The sequence below is a fragment of the Theobroma cacao genome, chromosome 3, assembly GCF_053813885.1.
Source record: "Theobroma cacao isolate CCN51 chromosome 3, ASM5381388v1, whole genome shotgun sequence".
Classification (NCBI taxonomy): domain Eukaryota; kingdom Viridiplantae; phylum Streptophyta; class Magnoliopsida; order Malvales; family Malvaceae; genus Theobroma; species Theobroma cacao.
Window position 1 is genome coordinate 46494469 of NC_142641.1, and position 18750 is coordinate 46513218.

The 18750-nt window shown below is 37.1% G+C and overlaps 3 protein-coding genes across 4 annotated transcripts; 1 reads left to right on the top strand and 2 right to left on the bottom strand.

Moving 5' to 3' along the window:
* Nucleotides 1-224: 224 nt before the first annotated feature.
* On the bottom strand, nucleotides 225-3307 carry LOC18606912 (Tetratricopeptide repeat (TPR)-like superfamily protein). The gene has a single exon (XM_007040802.3). It carries the CDS (start codon nucleotides 3157-3159, stop codon nucleotides 295-297), a length of 2865 nt encoding a protein of 954 aa, XP_007040864.3. The 5' UTR covers nucleotides 3160-3307; the 3' UTR covers nucleotides 225-294.
* A 598-nt stretch (nucleotides 3308-3905) lies between these two features.
* XEG113 (xyloglucanase 113) lies at nucleotides 3906-11411 on the bottom strand. Of its 2 annotated transcripts, XM_007040803.3 has the most exons (14): nucleotides 11278-11411; nucleotides 10904-11164; nucleotides 10150-10428; nucleotides 9861-10066; nucleotides 9330-9435; nucleotides 8669-8925; nucleotides 8333-8468; nucleotides 7426-7520; nucleotides 7280-7333; nucleotides 6822-6935; nucleotides 6101-6199; nucleotides 5896-6015; nucleotides 4477-4563; nucleotides 3906-4351 (listed from the first exon to the last, which is right to left on the bottom strand). In XM_007040803.3, the coding sequence occupies exons 2-14, from the start codon at nucleotides 11091-11093 to the stop codon at nucleotides 4184-4186; spliced, it is 1911 nt and encodes a 636-aa protein (XP_007040865.3). In that variant the 5' UTR covers nucleotides 11094-11164; nucleotides 11278-11411; the 3' UTR covers nucleotides 3906-4183. The 2 variants fall into 2 exon arrangements, with proteins under 2 accessions (XP_007040865.3, XP_017973691.2); XM_018118202.2 differs by lacking the exon at nucleotides 11278-11411 and having other exon boundaries at nucleotides 10904-11256.
* Nucleotides 11412-12353: 942 nt separating this feature from the next.
* LOC18606914 (protein CYTOSOLIC ABA RECEPTOR KINASE 9-like) lies at nucleotides 12354-14195 on the top strand. Its single transcript, XM_007040807.3, has 2 exons — nucleotides 12354-12996; nucleotides 13463-14195. Exons 1-2 carry the CDS (start codon nucleotides 12528-12530, stop codon nucleotides 14119-14121), a joined length of 1128 nt encoding a protein of 375 aa, XP_007040869.3. The 5' UTR covers nucleotides 12354-12527; the 3' UTR covers nucleotides 14122-14195.
* The last annotated feature ends 4555 nt before the right edge of the window (nucleotides 14196-18750 follow it).

The window sequence follows — 18750 nt, forward strand, 5'->3', positions numbered from 1 at the left end:
TATTCGGACGCATCACCTTTTTATCAATTATAATGCTTCATTGTCAACTTTTTGCATGTCATAATTATTTATTATTGGATTTAATAAAAGCAAATGACACTATAAAATAAAAATCAAGACGATCACATATATGAACTTATTTTCAAAAATTCAATGGAAATATACAAAATATGAAAAAAAAAATTGAACATAAAGCAATAGATTTACTTGAACATGAAAATTGGTTGGTTGGCGAATAGGTTATATTAGTAGTATAAAATTCGATTATTTGAAGGAATAATGGTGTGATCATTTTCACATGGAACCAACATCAATAAGGCTGTAAGCAGGCAGCTTTTTCAATTTTCTCTCCTGGATTGTTTGCCTCAACTCCATGGCGTCTTTCCATCCTCCTGCACTGACATACATGTTGGCCAGTGAAATATAATAGCCAACATTTTCAGGTTTCAATCCAAAAAGATGTTCTGCAACTTTTCTTCCTATCTCAATGTTTCCATGATAGTTACAAGCACTTAACATGGCTCCCCAAACGCCAGGTTCAGGATCTCTTGCTATCTGCTTGATGAATTCGTAGGCTTCTTGCAGTTTTCCAGCTCGCCCCAGCATATCGACAATGCACACCTGGTGCTCAGTTACTGGTTCTACTCCATATTCACTCAACATAAGGCTGTAATACCAAAGACCTTCATTGACAAGCCCTGAATGACTGCAAGCTGATAAAAGATTTATGAACGTGCTTTTGGATGGTCTAAGTCCGGACTCGCACATTTCATGGAATAGTTGAACTGCCTTTTTACCATTACTATGGTATCCATATGCAGATATCATAGAATTCCAATCTGCAACAGACCTCTCCTTTGACCTAGTAAATATTTGGCAGGCTACATCCAGCCTTCCGCAATTGCTGTACATATCCAGAAGGGCTGCAGATACATAACAATTCCCAGAAAGTCCAAACCGGAATACATGTCCATGGATCTGTTTTCCCTGCCTTAAAAATCCAAGCTGATTGCAAGCAGAGAGAAGGGCAACAATGGTGATTTCGTTAGGTTCAAATTCAAGAAAGTGAAATAATTCAAGGGCCCTTCTTCCATCCTTATTCTGGGAAAAAGCAGAGATCATGCAGTTCCACGAACATAAGTTTCGACTGGAACAGAAACCAAACACTGATCTTGCGCTCTTAGTGTGACCGCATCTACCATACATAGTGGTTAATGCATTCTGCACACGAGTTTCTGATCCTGAAAAAGTTTTAATAGCAAGACCATGTAAGGATTTTCCTTCATAAATCAAGGCAAGATTTCCACAAGAAGATATAACATTTACAAGGGTGATAGCATCATGTCTAACATTTGTTTCCTGCCTCATCATATTGAATGTGGCTAAAGCTTCTCGGAAATGGCCATTCTGCGTGCAACCAACAATTATAGTGTTCCAACAAGCAATGTCCTCTTTAGCAGAAATTTTCTCTAGCAACATAAAAGCAGCTGTCAAGTCCCCACAATTAATATACATGTGCATGAGAGAGTTGACTGCAAGAATATTGCTTGAAAACCCTGCCTTTAGCTGCCAGCAGTGAATTGATTTACCAAACTGGAGGGAATTGGGGGAAATGCAAGACGGAAGAACAGCCAATAGGGTTGACAAACTCCACTGTGAGTACTGATGGATCAGTTTCTTAAATAAACTTTGAGCTTCTTTAGACTGCCTGTTTTGGCTGTAGCAAGAGATCATTGTATTCCATGAGACCAAGTCTCTTTTTGGGATCATATCGAACAAAAACTCTGCCTTGACAACAGAATTGCATTTTGAGTACATGTCCAAAAGGCTATTAATCACCGATGCATCTAATATCATCTGTTTACGAATTGCATATCCATGAATACTTCTCCCTTCTCTCAATAACATCCTCTCTGCACAAAATGACATTAAGGTAACTAAAGTCACCATGTCAGGCTGAGCATATCCTGTTAGTTGCATTTTGTAAAGCAGATCAAACGTTTCCAAAGTCTTTCCATTTGAGGCAAACCCCCCAATCATTGCATTCCATGAAATGACATCCTTATACACCATTTCATTAAACACCGACTCTGAAGCTTCAGTATCTCCATACTTTGAATATAATGAAATCAGAGAGTTGGAACACGAGATGTCAGATTTGTACCCCAGTTTTATTCCCCATCCATGAATGACTTGACCAGAAGTTAACTCCTCCAAAGCAGCAGATGCTGAGATAGCACTTGATAAACTCACAGTATCCACTCTAGCTCCCAAATAAATCATCTCTTTGAAACACCACAGGGCCTTTGCAGGATGACCATTATAAAGAAAACCATTTATCATTGAATTCCAAGAAACAGCATCTCTACTTTCCATCCGTGCAAACATAGACTCAAAAGAGGTCAAGTCACCACATTTAGCATACATGTCTAATAGAGCATTACATAAACTACAATCGCAAAGCATTCCCACTTTTATGCTCAAACAGTGAAGACTCTTCCCATGTATCGAGTACTTCATATGGGATAAAGCTGACACAGCAAGTAGCAAAGTTATAGAATCAAAACCACAACCCACTTCAACCATTTCAATAAAAAACTGCATGGCAACACCATAGGACTTATTTTCAACAGCAGCACTGATTATAGCATTCCTAAAGATGATATCTTTGTCATCAAAATCGTCAAATAAAGCCAAGGATGAGTTGAAATCTTTGGCTCTTGAATAAGCAGTGAGGAGAGAGGTGCAAGCTGGCAAGTGAGCAAGAGCACCAATCTTGATTGCTGAGCAATGGGCGGTTGTGGCTGTTACTAGGTTGGGTCTTCCCACGGAGGATTTAAGGAGATCAAGGACATTGTAAAACTGGGTATACTGCTGATGTGGCTCTCGTTGGGGCATTTTGGCGGATGGTTGAAGGACAGTAGAAAAATGAAGGGAATTAACAGTACAAAGAGGATGAGCATTTGGGAAGAGGCCATATGATTCAATAAACAAGATGGGATTTTTGAGCTTGCAGCTAACAACAATTCTAATTGAGAAATTTTGGTGCTGAGGCAACAAGGCTGAACAGAAGAAGGACCTCCTTATTCCTATGAAGTCTCCTGGGAAGATTGCTTTTGATGTGTGCCTAAAGGACCTAACTGCCCAACAACTACCCATTCAATGTTACATACCCTTTTGGAGTGGGGAATGTTCATCTGTTATCTGTTACATCTTAATTGATAAAAACCAGCAGAATTTTTAAGTACAATACAATTGTGTTGGAGACTTGGAGCTCTGGTTCCAGCCAGGAATTGGAGGGGATAGCGCTCATAATCTCAAGTCCCGGAAAGGAGCAAGGAGCTGCAGCTGTGTTGAAAACTAGAACTCTGCGTCAAATTAAAGCGCTCTAAACGATTTTTTTTTTTTTAACTTATTTGTTAATATGGTCGGGTAGGCTTTCCTTGAGTGTACTCTCCTTTCAAACGAACTCTGTTATAACGACTTAATACGTATAAGATTTTACTCTCTATTGACAAAGAAATGGAAATCGTCTGTTTATCAATTGAACTAACCTGATGCATTTGCAACTATAAACATGATAGTATATGACCAATCAGGCTTTAAAGGCTTTGGAACCATTCTCCCTACTGTCATGGCTTATGTTACCAGAGGAACTCTGAGAGTTCGGCTTTGAAAAGCTAAAACCTTGCTGGACTGTAATCAGAGTAGGTGATCCCAGAACAGATTAGAGGGAAAGTGAACTCATCTTTCCATAGGCTACTTCAGAATCGGCTTTAAAGAGAAGAAGAATGTATTAAAGCAAGAAGTTATAGAAGAAAAGTAAAAGGCAAACATCTTAAATCATCTTATGAAAGCAGTAATAAGCCAGTCATGAAACAGGGTCCTTCAGTAGGCACCATAACTTCCTTCAAATCATTAGCTTCATTTCCTTTTTATTTAGTATTGTGGAAAGGTTAAATACAAGTCAAAAATTTTTTTACCTACAGTTACACTAGCAAAGGGGTGAAAAACAAATCAGCCCTTCACTATTTCAAATTTCAGATTCTGGACATTTTTCCTCTGTAAAGTGATACAACCTCATCCCAGCTACAAAGATGAAAACAGCTTTGAACAGATTTCTGTTTCTCATTTTTCTGTCTCCGACAACTTGGCCATATTTTGATAATATTGGCATGGGGCCTCAGAATGGCGGATGATCATCCTCTGGGGTTTGAGGTGGGGCAGGTTTCCAGCCTGGTTTCTCATCCCAGTACATGTCATAATATATGTGTCCGGGAGTGTGGCTGTCAACACAGCACCATATACCTACGTACCGCTTCACACGATTCCTGAATTTCTCCTCTCTTGTCTGAGTGTAAATATACCACTTAGCATATTAGTACAAGACAACCAAACATGAAACGTTTAGATGTATAATAACAATAAAGTAAAATAATAGAAGGAGAGAAGTTGCAGCTTGATGAAAAGACTTGCCTTGTCAGAGAAACCAAGAAAAGCATCTTGCATGGAAGAGAATTGAATTACTTTGACATCCTTGAATGCAGAGAACACTGTCTTGAACTGTAATTTAGTATTAGAATTCAACAAGGTCAATATCAAGCCAACAATGTTAACAACGGATTTGTTTAAGACATTGCTAATAGCATGGACATAGTATTAATAGCAGTTTCATGAAATTACAAACAGAATGAAAGTAACTAATTTACAGTCTCAAATATGAACTTATATTAACCTCCAATCTAGCAAAACTTATAGCCATTTCCCAGCGGGACAGCAATAGCAATATTTGCTATATTTGACCAACCTAAACTCAAACTACTGCCTAACTGAAGGAAAAGTTTATCTCATAATATTGGGCAAACCAAAAGTTTAATCAATGAAAACTTTGTATGATGCAGTGTAACTCGCATATATTTATCATGGAACAATTCACTGCATAGGATCTATTTCATCCGCTTCCATTTCTCTATGGAGATTGAAAAGTCAATTCTTGCAAGGAAGTAGCCTATTTTAACAGATTAAAGCCACATTAATACTTTTCAGTGACTAATCAGTAATAATTTATAAGCTGTAACTAAAATGATTCGTGCATGTATATATATCTAAATAAACTAATCCAAGATGCTTTTAAACCTAACCTGAAAATCTTGCCCTCTATCCTTTAGTGATTTTATACTTTCTAGAGTCCAATTCTAGTGCAAAAGTGTTTATTATCATACTTATCAGTCATTCCTCCCTTCCATTTCTTAAGAGGAAAATAAAAACGAATAGTTAGTTATCCTACAAGCTCAACCTCTGATTTCTAGCTCAACAGCCAAAGAACCCCTTCAGAAACTTAAGAATGATGCACTCTTGGGTCATAAAGCTACATATCAAGAAAAAGAAAAAGAGTCTCTCTTTCACTTTAAGAAGAGAAACACGAATTACTTAATGTTTCTACTGATATAAATGTTAGTACTTGGTCATTTGGTTTTAAATAACAGTTTGGTCTCCTCAACATACAAGTAGCAATATCGGCTCAGGTACTACTTAAGAAATCGCTTCACTAATCACTAAACCTCATTCCACCTTGCCATTCAAACCCCCAAAACAAAAATTTCTAGATCCAATCACAATTTTGACATACAGATATCATTCAGCATCCTAGAACAATCTCCTAGCAGCTGTGCACCAAAGACAAAGCTTTTTAAGAACGATACTAAATGGATAGCCTAATAGTTCTGAACATATTTTCCAATTTTAGCTACAATCAAAACTCAACAGTCTAGCAGAAGGTCATTGTATTAAGTCCAACAAATAAAAAATACAGATGTTATTCATCAAGAATATTGGAAGTGATTGCACTTCTATGAAGAAGATACTTCATATAAGCAAATAAAGAATCTGCCATACCGTTTCTTCACCGCTGTGTTTTGGAAATCTTAAAAGACCTGGTCTACTTGTGTTGCTTGATGCATGGCAATCTTCAGTTCCTTCTTGACAAAGCTGAACATCAAGCCACAACTCCTTTACCTGAAACAACATTCCAAACTAAAGTTTCCCGAAGGAGATCATAGAAAAGAAACAATTTAAATTTATACCACTGATATTCATTTACTTGTTGGGGCAACAATGGATTGTTCAGAAAAGAGTACTCTCTGATGTTGATTGCCGGACCAAATTCCTCCACTGGAAGGTCTTTCAACATGACATTTACCTACAGGGCATAGTATATTCCTTAGAATTACAAGTTCTCACGCTCTAATAAAGCATCTTCCAATAATAGAACTCTGAAGGAGAGGTTGAGCTCAATCAGAAGACTCATGGACTAAATGAACACAGTTTTAAGTTATTAGCCTAATTGGTTTGTAAGTCAATATCCAGAATTTGACCAAAATAAAAAGACTAGGACTGATCTTAAGGGTTTCAAAATTTGATATCCATTGAGAAAAGTATGAACCAACCAGAAGAAATAAGCTTAAAAAGTCTAAACAAACTAAAATGAGTTCGTAACAAGTTGGTAATGTACATTAGAATGTCCACATCCTGATTCACTCAAAAAAAAAAAAAATCCCAAAAGATTTCTCAGGACTGTTCTGAACAGATATTCCACTGTTGAAAGTCAACAAGAATGTCTACAGCAAGCACCTTCCACAAGCTCCTTGCAATTACGCTGTACTTTAAAAGAGGCTAAATGAAGTGCTCTGACTTGGAGATACTATGGAATTTCATGGACGCACACATAACAAGGAGGGAAAAAACTGCTACAACATGAAAAGGTTGTTTCCAGCTGAAACAAGAAAATGAAATAATGGTTCTGACAGTCAACTAATATATACCTCAAAGACATGGTCCAAAGGGCAGAGAAAAGGTTGTCTAGTCATTGACCCCACCAAAACTCCAGGATGTGGAAACCACAGCCGATCCAACCTGCACCATAGTGGAGGCATAACCTGAAATTTACACAGTGAGAAGCAAAAAAGATAATTAGATAAACTTATGCAAATGCAACACCCAAGCTTACATTTGGAACGAATTAGATAACCTTCACCACAGAATGCTTTACCACTTGCACAACAGATGATGAATTTTTAAATTACAGATGTTGTTGCTTGATTATTTTTGTTACCGCTAGGCACAACTAATTCATGTTAAAACTCATACTTTAAGGGTGTAAGCTAAGAATCTCTTCTAAGAACCACTTTGACACTTTGGTTCAATTTTCCTTCACAAACTCATTAGAATAGTAATCACAAACTCTTAAGACAATCATGCTAAGTGATCACAGGGCTCTCACCAGCGTACGGTTCAGCAATGAAGCAATAGCAAGCGCTGACCTTATTTGTTTCATCTGAATAGAATTGTCAAAACAGTAAGTTATGAGTACAAACACAGAGCATCTAAGTGGCAGAAGCTAGAAGTTATATATTGATAAATTCATACTTGGTAATTAATAAGAGAGAAGTGTGATTCGAGATTATTCTCCCCCTCCAGTAACAAGCTCTTTGGAATAGAAGGTTTAAATGACAAGAATCCTCCTGCATAGTTCCTTCAATAAGTTAACTGGCAGCATTAAACATGCTGTTAAAGTTCTTTAAAGCAAGTATCAAGATCTAAAATTCCATTTGACTTTATCTTCATCGCTTAAGAAGTTGAAATCAGAATGAACTATATACCCCATTTGTTTAAAATGGGGACAAAGATAAAAGTTAAAAATGTGTTTAGTTCACTATAAAACTCAAAGTTTCCCTGATAAACTTGCTGGATAGTAGGCTTTCCTGCATCCCTTCCTAACCAACACGGGCAGAAAACATAATAGGAGTGGTATCAAATACGAGAAAAACAGCCTATGGAATTATATTCCTCATGCATAGAGGATAATCAACATAGCCAAATCCTCTGTTACATAAAGTTTTAACAATCATATATTAATGGGGAAAGCAAATAAATCATAAACGAGGACAACAACATAAGCAAACAGTATGTTACATGGAATATTTACTTCATCCCAAAATACCCACATTGCATATGTTGGATGCCTATAATCCGTATGAGGTATGACCCCTTCACCTCCACAAGAATGAAAAAACTTACAAAGAGTTTAGCATGTCCCTGTCAGATCTAGAAATATAACTGAAGCTCGTAAGGATGCAAAAACTGGCTTAAACTCCAATTATCAATTAAGGGGCACTCGAGGTATAATGCATCAGTGAAAACAATATACATCCTAAAATCAAATCTTTAATACAGCTGGAACAAAAATACCTAATGCTTTATAGTAGGTATACAACATTTGTAATGCTAATAAGCTTCTAACATCACGCCTAGTAAATAGCTGGCACAAAACTACCTGGCGCATCATAGTACTCTGGTGGATCATAGAAAACCATGGCCTCCCGCAGTCGATGACGCTTTCCCTCAGTACCAGCATACTGGAACGTGGTGTGCAAAGCGTATGGCTCCAGCCTAAGTTGTTCATACATGGCCTGCCAATAAAATTAGGGCTTAGGGCATGCTTGGTGTACAACATACGCTGCTATTTATTAACAGGTACATGCAAGATAATTCACAGGCATAAACATGTAAAGAAATATAAGTGATGAAACTGAACTTTAACAACCATCAGTAAAATAAAAACAGGATGAGACTACAGCAAAATCGCCAAGAACTAACATATGGATCCTACCTGAACAAAATAAGTGTGTCCACTACAAAATATACTTTCTGGCAGAATTCCCAGCTTGAGATTTCCATCAAAAGCATAAAAAAGTCCACTATCGTCATCAACGGCCGGCCCTGACTGCTTACGTACAAGTTCATTAAATCCATTCTGATCCCATATCTTATCATCAGCTAAAAGCATATCTTTCCATTCTTTTGCCAGTTTTATTGCAGGCTCTGTCGGCCGCCAGTGGAAAATTCCTATATTGTACGCGGCACCAACTGTTCAAGGAAAAGAAAGAATCAATTTTACCAAAGGAGTTACAAGAATGGCCATATATGAGTTAAAAGAAGAAAGTGATAAATGTGCAAAATAGCCATGTGACTTAAGCTCTGACAGAATGCATGCATGTCAACAACAAAGGGAAAGGCAGGCTTACGGCTGTAGTGCAAACTGAGCAATTCATGCTCAGTACAAGAAGGGTTTTACACTTACAACATAGAAAGAAAAAACAATCTAGAGCCAGCACAGAATACGCTAAGTTCAGAACCACATATGTCATCCCCCTCCCCCCCTCTCTTAAAAAAGATGAGGGCAGGTCTCCTATAACAACACTACATTGGGGCACGACTTGAAAACAGGATAAGAAGATGAAAAGGCAATAATTTTTTAAACATTTTTTTACCTTGTTTCCAGTCAGCCAATCTGTCATCAACAACTGTTGGCACAACTTGGTCACTTGAAGTTAAGACGTCTGCATCCGGGTACCGAGCAAGATATGGAAGTGGATTCTGTCAAAGGAAGATGGCATATGAATTATGACTTTCATGTATATCTTCTGAAGTGACCATAAAGGATCATGAAGTAAAATAAAATGAAATAACGGCATCAAGTTTCTTTTTCATAAAAAAGGTATGTATACGGTGGCACGATAAAAAACATTACACAAGCCAACAAAAACACACTAAGTGAATTTATTAACTTTTAGAGAGCACAATACCCAGGAACCACTAGTATTTTTATCACTGAAATTTTGGCTCTTAGAGAATCAGAGAAATCTATATTCTTCCACAGTATGATGACATTCTAATAAAATAAAACTTATCTACTTTAGGAAAAAAATGAAACAATCAAAATAATGCTTAGTATCAAGTAAAAAATAAAGAGAGGCTTGATTTAGAGAGGAACAATCAAAGTAACGTGCATAGAATAATACCTTCAACCACACCATGTCTGTATCACACATCAATAGCTCATAACCAAAAGGAAGTATAGCATTTATAAGTAAGACCTTCTCTCTCCCCATTTTATGAAATGTAGGAGAGCCCCAGCCAACATCAATTGTGCTCATATGGCTGCCCATATCGAAGGCTGGAATACCTTTCCAATACAAAGCCTTCAAAAGTTTGGTGTCCATAGCACCTAAATCACAACAATTCCAATTTATTGTCCACTTTTAAGCACAATTTCTGCTTATGTGACTGCTAGAAGATTTGACAACTTACCAACAAGAAGATTAGAAACACCAAGATCTGTCAAGTGTTTAACCCAAGTCAGGATGAAATCCATAAATGCAAAGTTACCAAAAGTGACTATAATGACATTATCTTTTGCCCTTTCTTCGACCAGTTCTTTTGTTAGACTAAAGAACTTTAAAGGTGGCATTTTTGAAGTACGAGGTGGAGCCTCCCAAATAGGTCTCAGGTTGTTGCTGCCAGGTTGTGATGCAATTCCTGAAGGTTGAGAAATGTTGATTGACTGACCACTGGAAAGAGAAACCCCATCTGCCGTATTGATTGAGTTGAGGAGATCAGTTACGAGAATCATGTATCGGAAAAAGGAAAAGCTAAAAGAGTGAAGTTGATGTAGTGAGGCAGAACATCGTCATAAAAGGCATCAAAACAATTCTTGTAACATACAACCAAAGAGGCATTTATGCAAAAGTTGCATTATAATTCCACAAAAAATATGGCCAATTCACAAGTTAAAAAAAAAAAAAAAACTTATAGCAAGAACTAATAAAACTAGAAGTAGACAACACTTAAAATACAAACAAAAAGTCAAACTAACAAAAATAAAAGAAATGCAAAAAAATTGAGCTCTGTTCTTCCAACCCATGAACAAGGTTTCATTTTGACAAGGACCCAGTAACGAATATGATGTTACTTGGTTTTTCTAATAACATATGTTCAACATTTGCATAAAATGAGAAGAAAACCCAGAAGCTTAAAGAAAGAAAGAAAGGAAAAAGCAGCTTACTTTGGGAGAGAGAAGGAGATGAAAGCCAAGAAGTAGAGACAGACTGAGTGGTGGAAGCGGATGGAGAGTAAATGGCAGAGAATACGTAAAACGAAGACACCACTATCCCCACTATAACGGTGGCGTATATGGTCAGAAACAGCGGTTTGGAACCAGCAGCTTCTTGAACTGCGTTTCTCCATCCCCCCATCTTTGCGTGGGTTCGATCCTGATTGCCTCACTGATCTCAGACGACCATCATTGTCTTTGCAAAAATTTGATCTGTCTTGGTGTTGAATTTTTCAGGATGGAATCTCAAGCCAAAAGAGTGTTGGATGTATATTTTTAAAGAATTTTTAGATCAAATTTGATAGCTGTAAGCTGTACGAACTCACCTGCTCCGCTAGCCCGGCAGCCGAGTCAACTTCCCGAGCTTTGTCTTATTCTATCGTGATCAGGCACTACCTTATTTTAAAACATTTTTCTTATTTCTTTGTTGTTCATTTTATGTCAGTAAGTATGCGAAATTGGCAATAAATTCATATTAATTTTTGTCTTTAAAATTTTATTGATTAAGTTATTACCATAATTTATATAGTGGTCCACATCTCTTTCTATTGGCTACTTTATTTTATAAGATAAATGAAAGGATATAACTAAAGGGGGAAAACAAGGACCTTGATAGGAAGAAGGATACAAATACAAAACACGAGAGATATTGATTTCTCTGTCAGAATTACACTGTCGAGAGAGGCTCATAAACATGGTCTGGATGTTCATGGGGAAGACAAAGTTTCATATTCTCTTTGTTTTTAATTTTTTATTTTTATAGAAATTAAGATAAAAAAATTTCAATTTTATATATTTTGTATTAAAATTTAAATTTTTTTAATATATATTTAATATTTGTTAATATGAAGAAGTAAAAAAATCATGAAAAATATATTTGTAATAAAAAAAAAGAAAGAGTTTTAAGTGTCTAAAAAATATTTTTATTTAATATAAAGGAAAAGGAACGATGAAAAAAAGAAAATGAAACAGAAAGAGTATTTATTTATAATATTAGTTTTACATATGAATATTTAATTTAATGATATAGATATATATATATATAAACTTACAGGAATTTCCCTTATTGGAATTCTATTTCGGGAAGGTGGATAGGAAGGGAATCTTGCACGCCAGTCCTGCGCAGCATTCTCTCCTCTACCACGCAGTTGAAATTTCATTCAATCACCAAATCACATGAACCTTTTGTTTTAAGTAAATAAATAGCAGCTACCCATTTTTTTATTCTTACCAACCATACATATAAAGTAATAGATTAATACTATCATTGGGTTGAGAATTGCAGCTTTTATGCTGCACAGGAAATGGACAACAAATAATGAGACAGGTTTAAGACCCTTATGCAGTGATTATTCCCTTCGCATGGTGACATATTATAGCTGCTTTTTAACTCTCCCAGCATGCAAAAATCCAATTCTATGAATCTTCGTCAATGTTTTTCTTCCTTGACCCGTCTCTAAAGAGTGAAGAGGGAAGACCTCCCACTTCCCCTACGGCCTCTAATTTCTCTTCCAAGCTGTTACAACGTACCTATATCAGAAAAAGAAGAAATTAGCCGAAGATAGTTTAAACCATCATGTGGTTCCTTGGGTTTTCCACAAGGTGGAGGCACCTATGGATTATGGGTGCAATTCTGCTAGTAATCCTTGTCACAATGATCTTAAAGAAGTTTGCCCTCTACCTTGAGGCACAGGCAAGCAAATGTGCAGATCAGGAAAAGCTGCACAGGGAAGGAAAAAACAATAATGATCATCAGCAACCTTCAAGAAAGAGCTGCAGTTTGTGCTGCAATATTGGTGTCGTTACCAGGACTTACGCACTTGAAGAGCTGAAAATGGCGACTAGTGATTTTAGGATTAGGATTGGGGTTGGAGCCACTTCTTTTGTGTATCTTGCTGAGCTTGGTGATGGAAAATTCGGAGCTGTCAAGCGTGTGATGGAGCAGAGAGGTGGCAGCAAAAAGGTCTTCTTGGACGAGGTTTCTGTCTTGCTTAGGATTTCTCATCCAAATTTGGTGGGATTGCTGGGCTTCTGCTTGGAAAAAGGTGACCAATTTCTCTCCATCCCTTATGCATAAATTCCTGAAAGTATCCTACGAAGTATTTGTAACAATTGTGTTAAAGCATATTCCATGCTCAAAATATAGTTACCATTCTATGAGAATATACGGCTAGAATTCATCAAGAACTTCTTGACATGCAGTCTTTTATTTTTTTTCTAAATTGACAACTATTTTTCTTAGATAATATTGACAGATTTTAACCCAGAAGCAATGACCCAATTCAAAATCAGACCATTTTGATAAGTTCCTTACCTACCTCATTTGTGAACAAACTATCTTGCTCCAGTTATGGGCTCAGGCCCTAGCCTTGCCTTCCCTGCAAGTGAGCCAGCATGATCCATCTCTCATTTCTTTGGGTGATCGTTCCCATGTACAGAAAGAGTTGTTCTGGCTTGGGTTGGGCTTATGTTTACATATAACTAACAATTTGCCTTAAAATGTTGAAGCAGGAGAACAACTTCTACTGCTGGAATACGTGCCAAACAAGAGTCTCTTTGACAGGATGCACACATACCATGGCCAATCCTCAGGGATACTGTCATGGTCAAACAGGTTGAGCATTGCCCTCGACATTGCTCGAGCCCTGGACTACCTCCATTCTCAAGCTGATCCACCCATAATCCACAGAGATGTCAAGTCCTCTAACATTCTTCTAATTGACAATAACCAGGCCAAGCTTGCAGATTTCGGGCTTTGTAAATTGGGCTATGACAAGCCAGGCTGTCAAAACCCAACCATCATCAAAGGTTCATTTGGTTATGTTGACACCAATTACCTCAAAACAGGCCTGGTATCACCGAAGAGTGATGTCTATAGCTTTGGGGTCCTGCTGCTAGAACTGATAACGGGTTTGAAATCAACACAAGGCTCTGTCACATTGGCAGACTGGACGGAAGAATGCAGGAAACATCATGATGTTGAGGTTCTGGCTAAAATGTTGGACCCAAAACTCAATGGAGATGCAAACTTAGAGCAACTGAAAGTCTTGACTGATCTAGCCAATGCAGCACTGCTTGAAAATTCAGAAGGGAGGCCAGATATGAGCCAGATAGTAGATAGGATTTCGAGTTGTATGGAACCTCAACCTCATCCTTCTTTGCCGGTATAAACCTGTTAATACATGTACATAACATGCTTTATAATTTTTTGTCTTTTCCCCTAGCTACCTCACGCATTAATTCATTAACCATAAATGTTCATGCTGTTGGTGCGTATACACTTAATTTTTTAGATAAAGGGAGGAAATGTATCATTTCAAGTGTAAAGAATTCTATGACGGAAAGGAAGTTTCTCTTCTTTTCCATCTCTAATTTATTTCTCCAGGAAAACTTGCTCAAATTCCCATGTAATACGCCTCTAAAAATCCAACAAATTCGTATCTTCCTCTCACATACTAGATTAGAATATACATTTCATTTCAAGGAATGACCCTTATCTTCATGGTTTCTGCCGTGGTTTCATATACACTGTTCCCTCCATGACCCTAATCTAGGATGGATTTGTATTGAATTTAGAGTAGAAAAAACTGGAGAAAAAAAACAGAAGGGTCAAGAACTAATAAATACATACATGAATTTTCAATTAATTCCGATTCTTTGTCGACTTAATTTGATATAATAAAGTACTCAAGGTATCAACAACCTAACAAGTCAAAGTCGTTTAATGTTTATTGCAAGGATTAACTGCACGTACATTTAAGTTTATCTAAATTTTGACTAATTTATTACTACATTCTATTATTGAAAATTTACTTATTTAGATTTTACACGACTATACGCATTCGATTATTTAGTTCATTAGTTGATGTATGATCCTCATGCCTAAAGAATAATGTATGAATCTCCTCTTTTCTAATTATAAAAAAAAAATCTTACATGATTGCACATGATCCAATAATCACATTCTATAATTAGAATTTTTTTTTTATAGTACTATACAAAGCTCGACGTTTCCTTCAAGAACACTTTCCTTCTGCCATCTATTGGGCAGCATAGATGTGATTCACAAGCAAAATACGCACGGACAAAAGCTTAAGTCTGAGTTAAAAGAGTATAGCAATTCTTTTTGTTGGTTAGTGTTCACTTGAAAATAGTTAAAAAATTTTTGTTGTTTACGGTGCTCTGACAGTCTATTAGTTAAAAGAGTTAAAATTTCCTAAGTGTTCACTTGAATGAAACCTCTAGCCGGTCAAAAACCTCAACCCAGCAGCTGATCATGAGTCATGCCCCCACGCAGCTACTTGTTTTGAGAGTCAACCATGGCTCCCAATCGAATCCAGTATTCTCAAGAACCCCTCTCTCTCTCTCTCTCTCTCTTTTCTTCTTTAATTAAAAAAGAAGGCATGATTAATGGAAATATAATATGCAATAGTTTTACTAATAGACTGTCAAAGCACCGAATCCAACTGGCTTTGTCTGGCTTTGACTTCTCTCGATCGGGAAGATTAATTTAGAGTATATTAACCATATTGGATCCATGTACTTATGATAAATTTGATCCCCCTATCTTAATTGCTCACTATAATTTTTATACGATTATTTAAACTTTTAATAGCATGTTTATACCATATTGTCTGTACATATTACGTACGTGCATGTGTACTTCGAATGAAATCAAAGCACGTGTCTCTGGTGCATGGGTTCCCGCACTGAATTAAAAACCTAATTTAAGTCAAAGCGTGCTTAATGAATTGTTAAACTCACATTATATTAGAGATTAAAGTATTGAGGAATTGACAGATGGGCCATTTTGGCCAAAAGAAGCACAGTTTAATTTGATATATGCCTTAATTGTTAAATGATCAATTTGTCCCCCCTCTCCAAATATATAACTAGTAGGATAGAATATAGTGAAGTGAGAATGGATGTGGAACACTTCCAAAAACAGCCACGCCCTTATCTGTAAAGTCAGAGAATGACTTGTAAAGAAAGTGATTAGCATGAAATCAATCTGATGATTTAGCATTATTAATGATCACACTGTAATAAGATTTATGGGTTATTTTTGGGACCTTTCTTTTCGCTTGATCCATCTTTTTTTTTCCCCTTTACAAGTGGGGTCACTCTTTGGGCTTTGATAACATCATCAAAAGGTGGATTTAATCAGGATTGGTATCCACCCCAGAAGTTGCAAAGCATCAAAAGAGAATATAATATATCAAAGTGGGGTAGAAGAGGAGGATTTGTTTTTGTTTTTTTGGCTTCTCATTCCATCCCATGCCATATTGTCTCATTCAGACTAAAGATGGAACATATAATAAACAAAGCCCTAGAGAGGGACAGAGAAACCGGAGCGGGAGAATATAATAATAGTATTCTGCTAAATGTTAATTAATGCAACTTATAGAGAGGAGTCTAATTTTGAGAAAAGGGGGATGCCCAAAGCCGTCAAACAGTCCTTTAAAAGTAGCATACAATTTGTTTGCAAACGGGGACTGTCCCTGGTTTTGATCTTTGAGTGGTTTTGTTTTGGCCCATAGGATATACAATTGCCATACCTAGCTACGCACGTATTCTGCAGGCACAAGGCATGGGCTGGCATGCATTAAATCTCACTCTTGTTTGCTATCTGCGTTGTACGGTAAATTGAAATTAAACGATCACCATTATTTTAACTAGCACAAGTTTTTCATGTACCTTAACAAACGTAGAGTCATGCAGGTTTAACTTCTCCAGTATGCGTAGCTAGGAAGTGAGGAAATGCGACACAAACTTTAGGCTGAGAATCTGAATTGAGTTGGAAGTCTGCAATCCCCTAGTACTAGTACTACTACTAGTGCTAGGAAGTACTAGGAAGAAGCAGGTAGCATCCAACTGAGAGAGTGGCACTGCATCCATGCATCATATCTGAGAGCGTGTAGAATTATAGCAGTCAATGCCCCCAAAGAAGAAAAAACTCTTCATTCAAAGTACTTGGGGTACTAACTTTGCATGCAGTCAACAAACATACACTATGATGACCGATATTGGAGGCAGAATTGATACCAGCTAATCAAAACTGAAGCTGATTTAACATTGAAATCAAATCGTTCCAGAGGCTGCCTCTGCTGATATTTTGTGAACGGATGGCCATGCTTAGCTGACACAAAAGGTACATGGGCGCAAAGCCACAGACAATGGCAAAACCAGAATTCGTTAGATTGAAAAGGTAATGCTGATGTCAAATTCCTGCAAAATGATGGGGACCGGACCTTCCCTGTGAGTGATGGAACCACAAGCCTTGCCAAAGAGAGGAGGGAGAATCTGGGGTTGATCACAATCTTGTTACTTTTCTGATAGTGTATAAGGTTTTATTATGGAAATCCATTCGAGTAAAATCAAACATTATTCTTTTTTTGCAGACATGAATGTCATCTTCAAATGTCACACTTGTAATAGTGGGAGATCTCTCACTATCTCTCCCCCTAGAAAAAAACAAATGATAGCTGGAACCAAGTACTGATCTTGAAAAGGAAAAACCAAAAAAAGTGAGAAGAAGTGGATAATCCGATTCCCAAATCATTCACAACAGGACGTCCCCTGCTCCAAACTTCTGTTATTTTACTCACCCTAAAACTATAGAATTAATTTAATCAGACGAACTCTGTTTACCCAACTAAACTTGTTAAAGGCGCTTATCGGCCTGTAGCCAACCAACAACCATCTTTCCTAATACAACAAATCTCCAAAAGCGAAATCCTATATAAAAATGGAAAAAGAAAAAATAAAACCCGTAATAAAATAAATGACCAAGTTGCGTTAGATTCCATTAATCTTCCTCAAAGAGTCATTGTCACAGTGGCAATAGCTTTTAAAAAGGGGTTTTTCTTATACCATTATCAGTTGAACATGATTAGACTACAACTTACAATTCTGCTGATATTCATTAAGAAAAACCAAGTGTCAGTGTGGAAACAGGGATGCCTTCCATGCATTCTGGAATAGTTTCAACCGCATCAGTCCATATGGGAGACCAGCCACCATCTCTTGCGCGCTCCAACTATTCCGAGGATTAGATCCTAGGCTTCAAGTTCTAAGCGACAATGAAAACTCTCACAGCTAACATTAAAATAAAGCACCTCAATTTGCGGCTGCAATTTACTTGAAATTCTTTTGATAAAGAATTTCAAAAGATCTGTTTTCGTAAGGGAATATACTATTAATTTCTTTTAATAAAAATTAAGATATTTTTAAATGTGAACACACAAGTCAATTTCGTAGAAAAGAAAGTGCATTTGCATTAGTAAGAAAACCTCCAAATTTGAAATCCAGGGGACAAGAGCTTACTAGGAGTTTTGAGTTTGTTTATGCATTTCTTAGTTAGCAAAATCTTATCCGCACAGCTATAATGGAAGAGAAACTGCATTTGGACACGCTGACCATCCAAAAGTCAACCCTTTTTTTGTATACAAGTAGTATACTAGTATAAGGTTTTCGCGAACACCGTAGAATTCACCAAAACTCTACCAACATGGAGTCTTCTCATGACACCTGTCGCATAGGGCATACCTGTCAACCAAAGAGCTTTGATTCATCGTTAGGTCCAACACAGTGCCGGTGCTTGTATCCTTTTCTCGACTAGGAGCCACGTCAGGGTCCCGGAATAGAATCCCTGTCCCGAGGCAGTATTATTTGAAAGATGGGAGAGAAACGCATTGCTACGCGCGGAACGGTGCGTGCTTAGTACTAATGTACACGGGTGGCGTAGGAGTCGTTCTCAATTCTCTAAAAAGTCACTTAACAGGAAAATCGGAGTACTT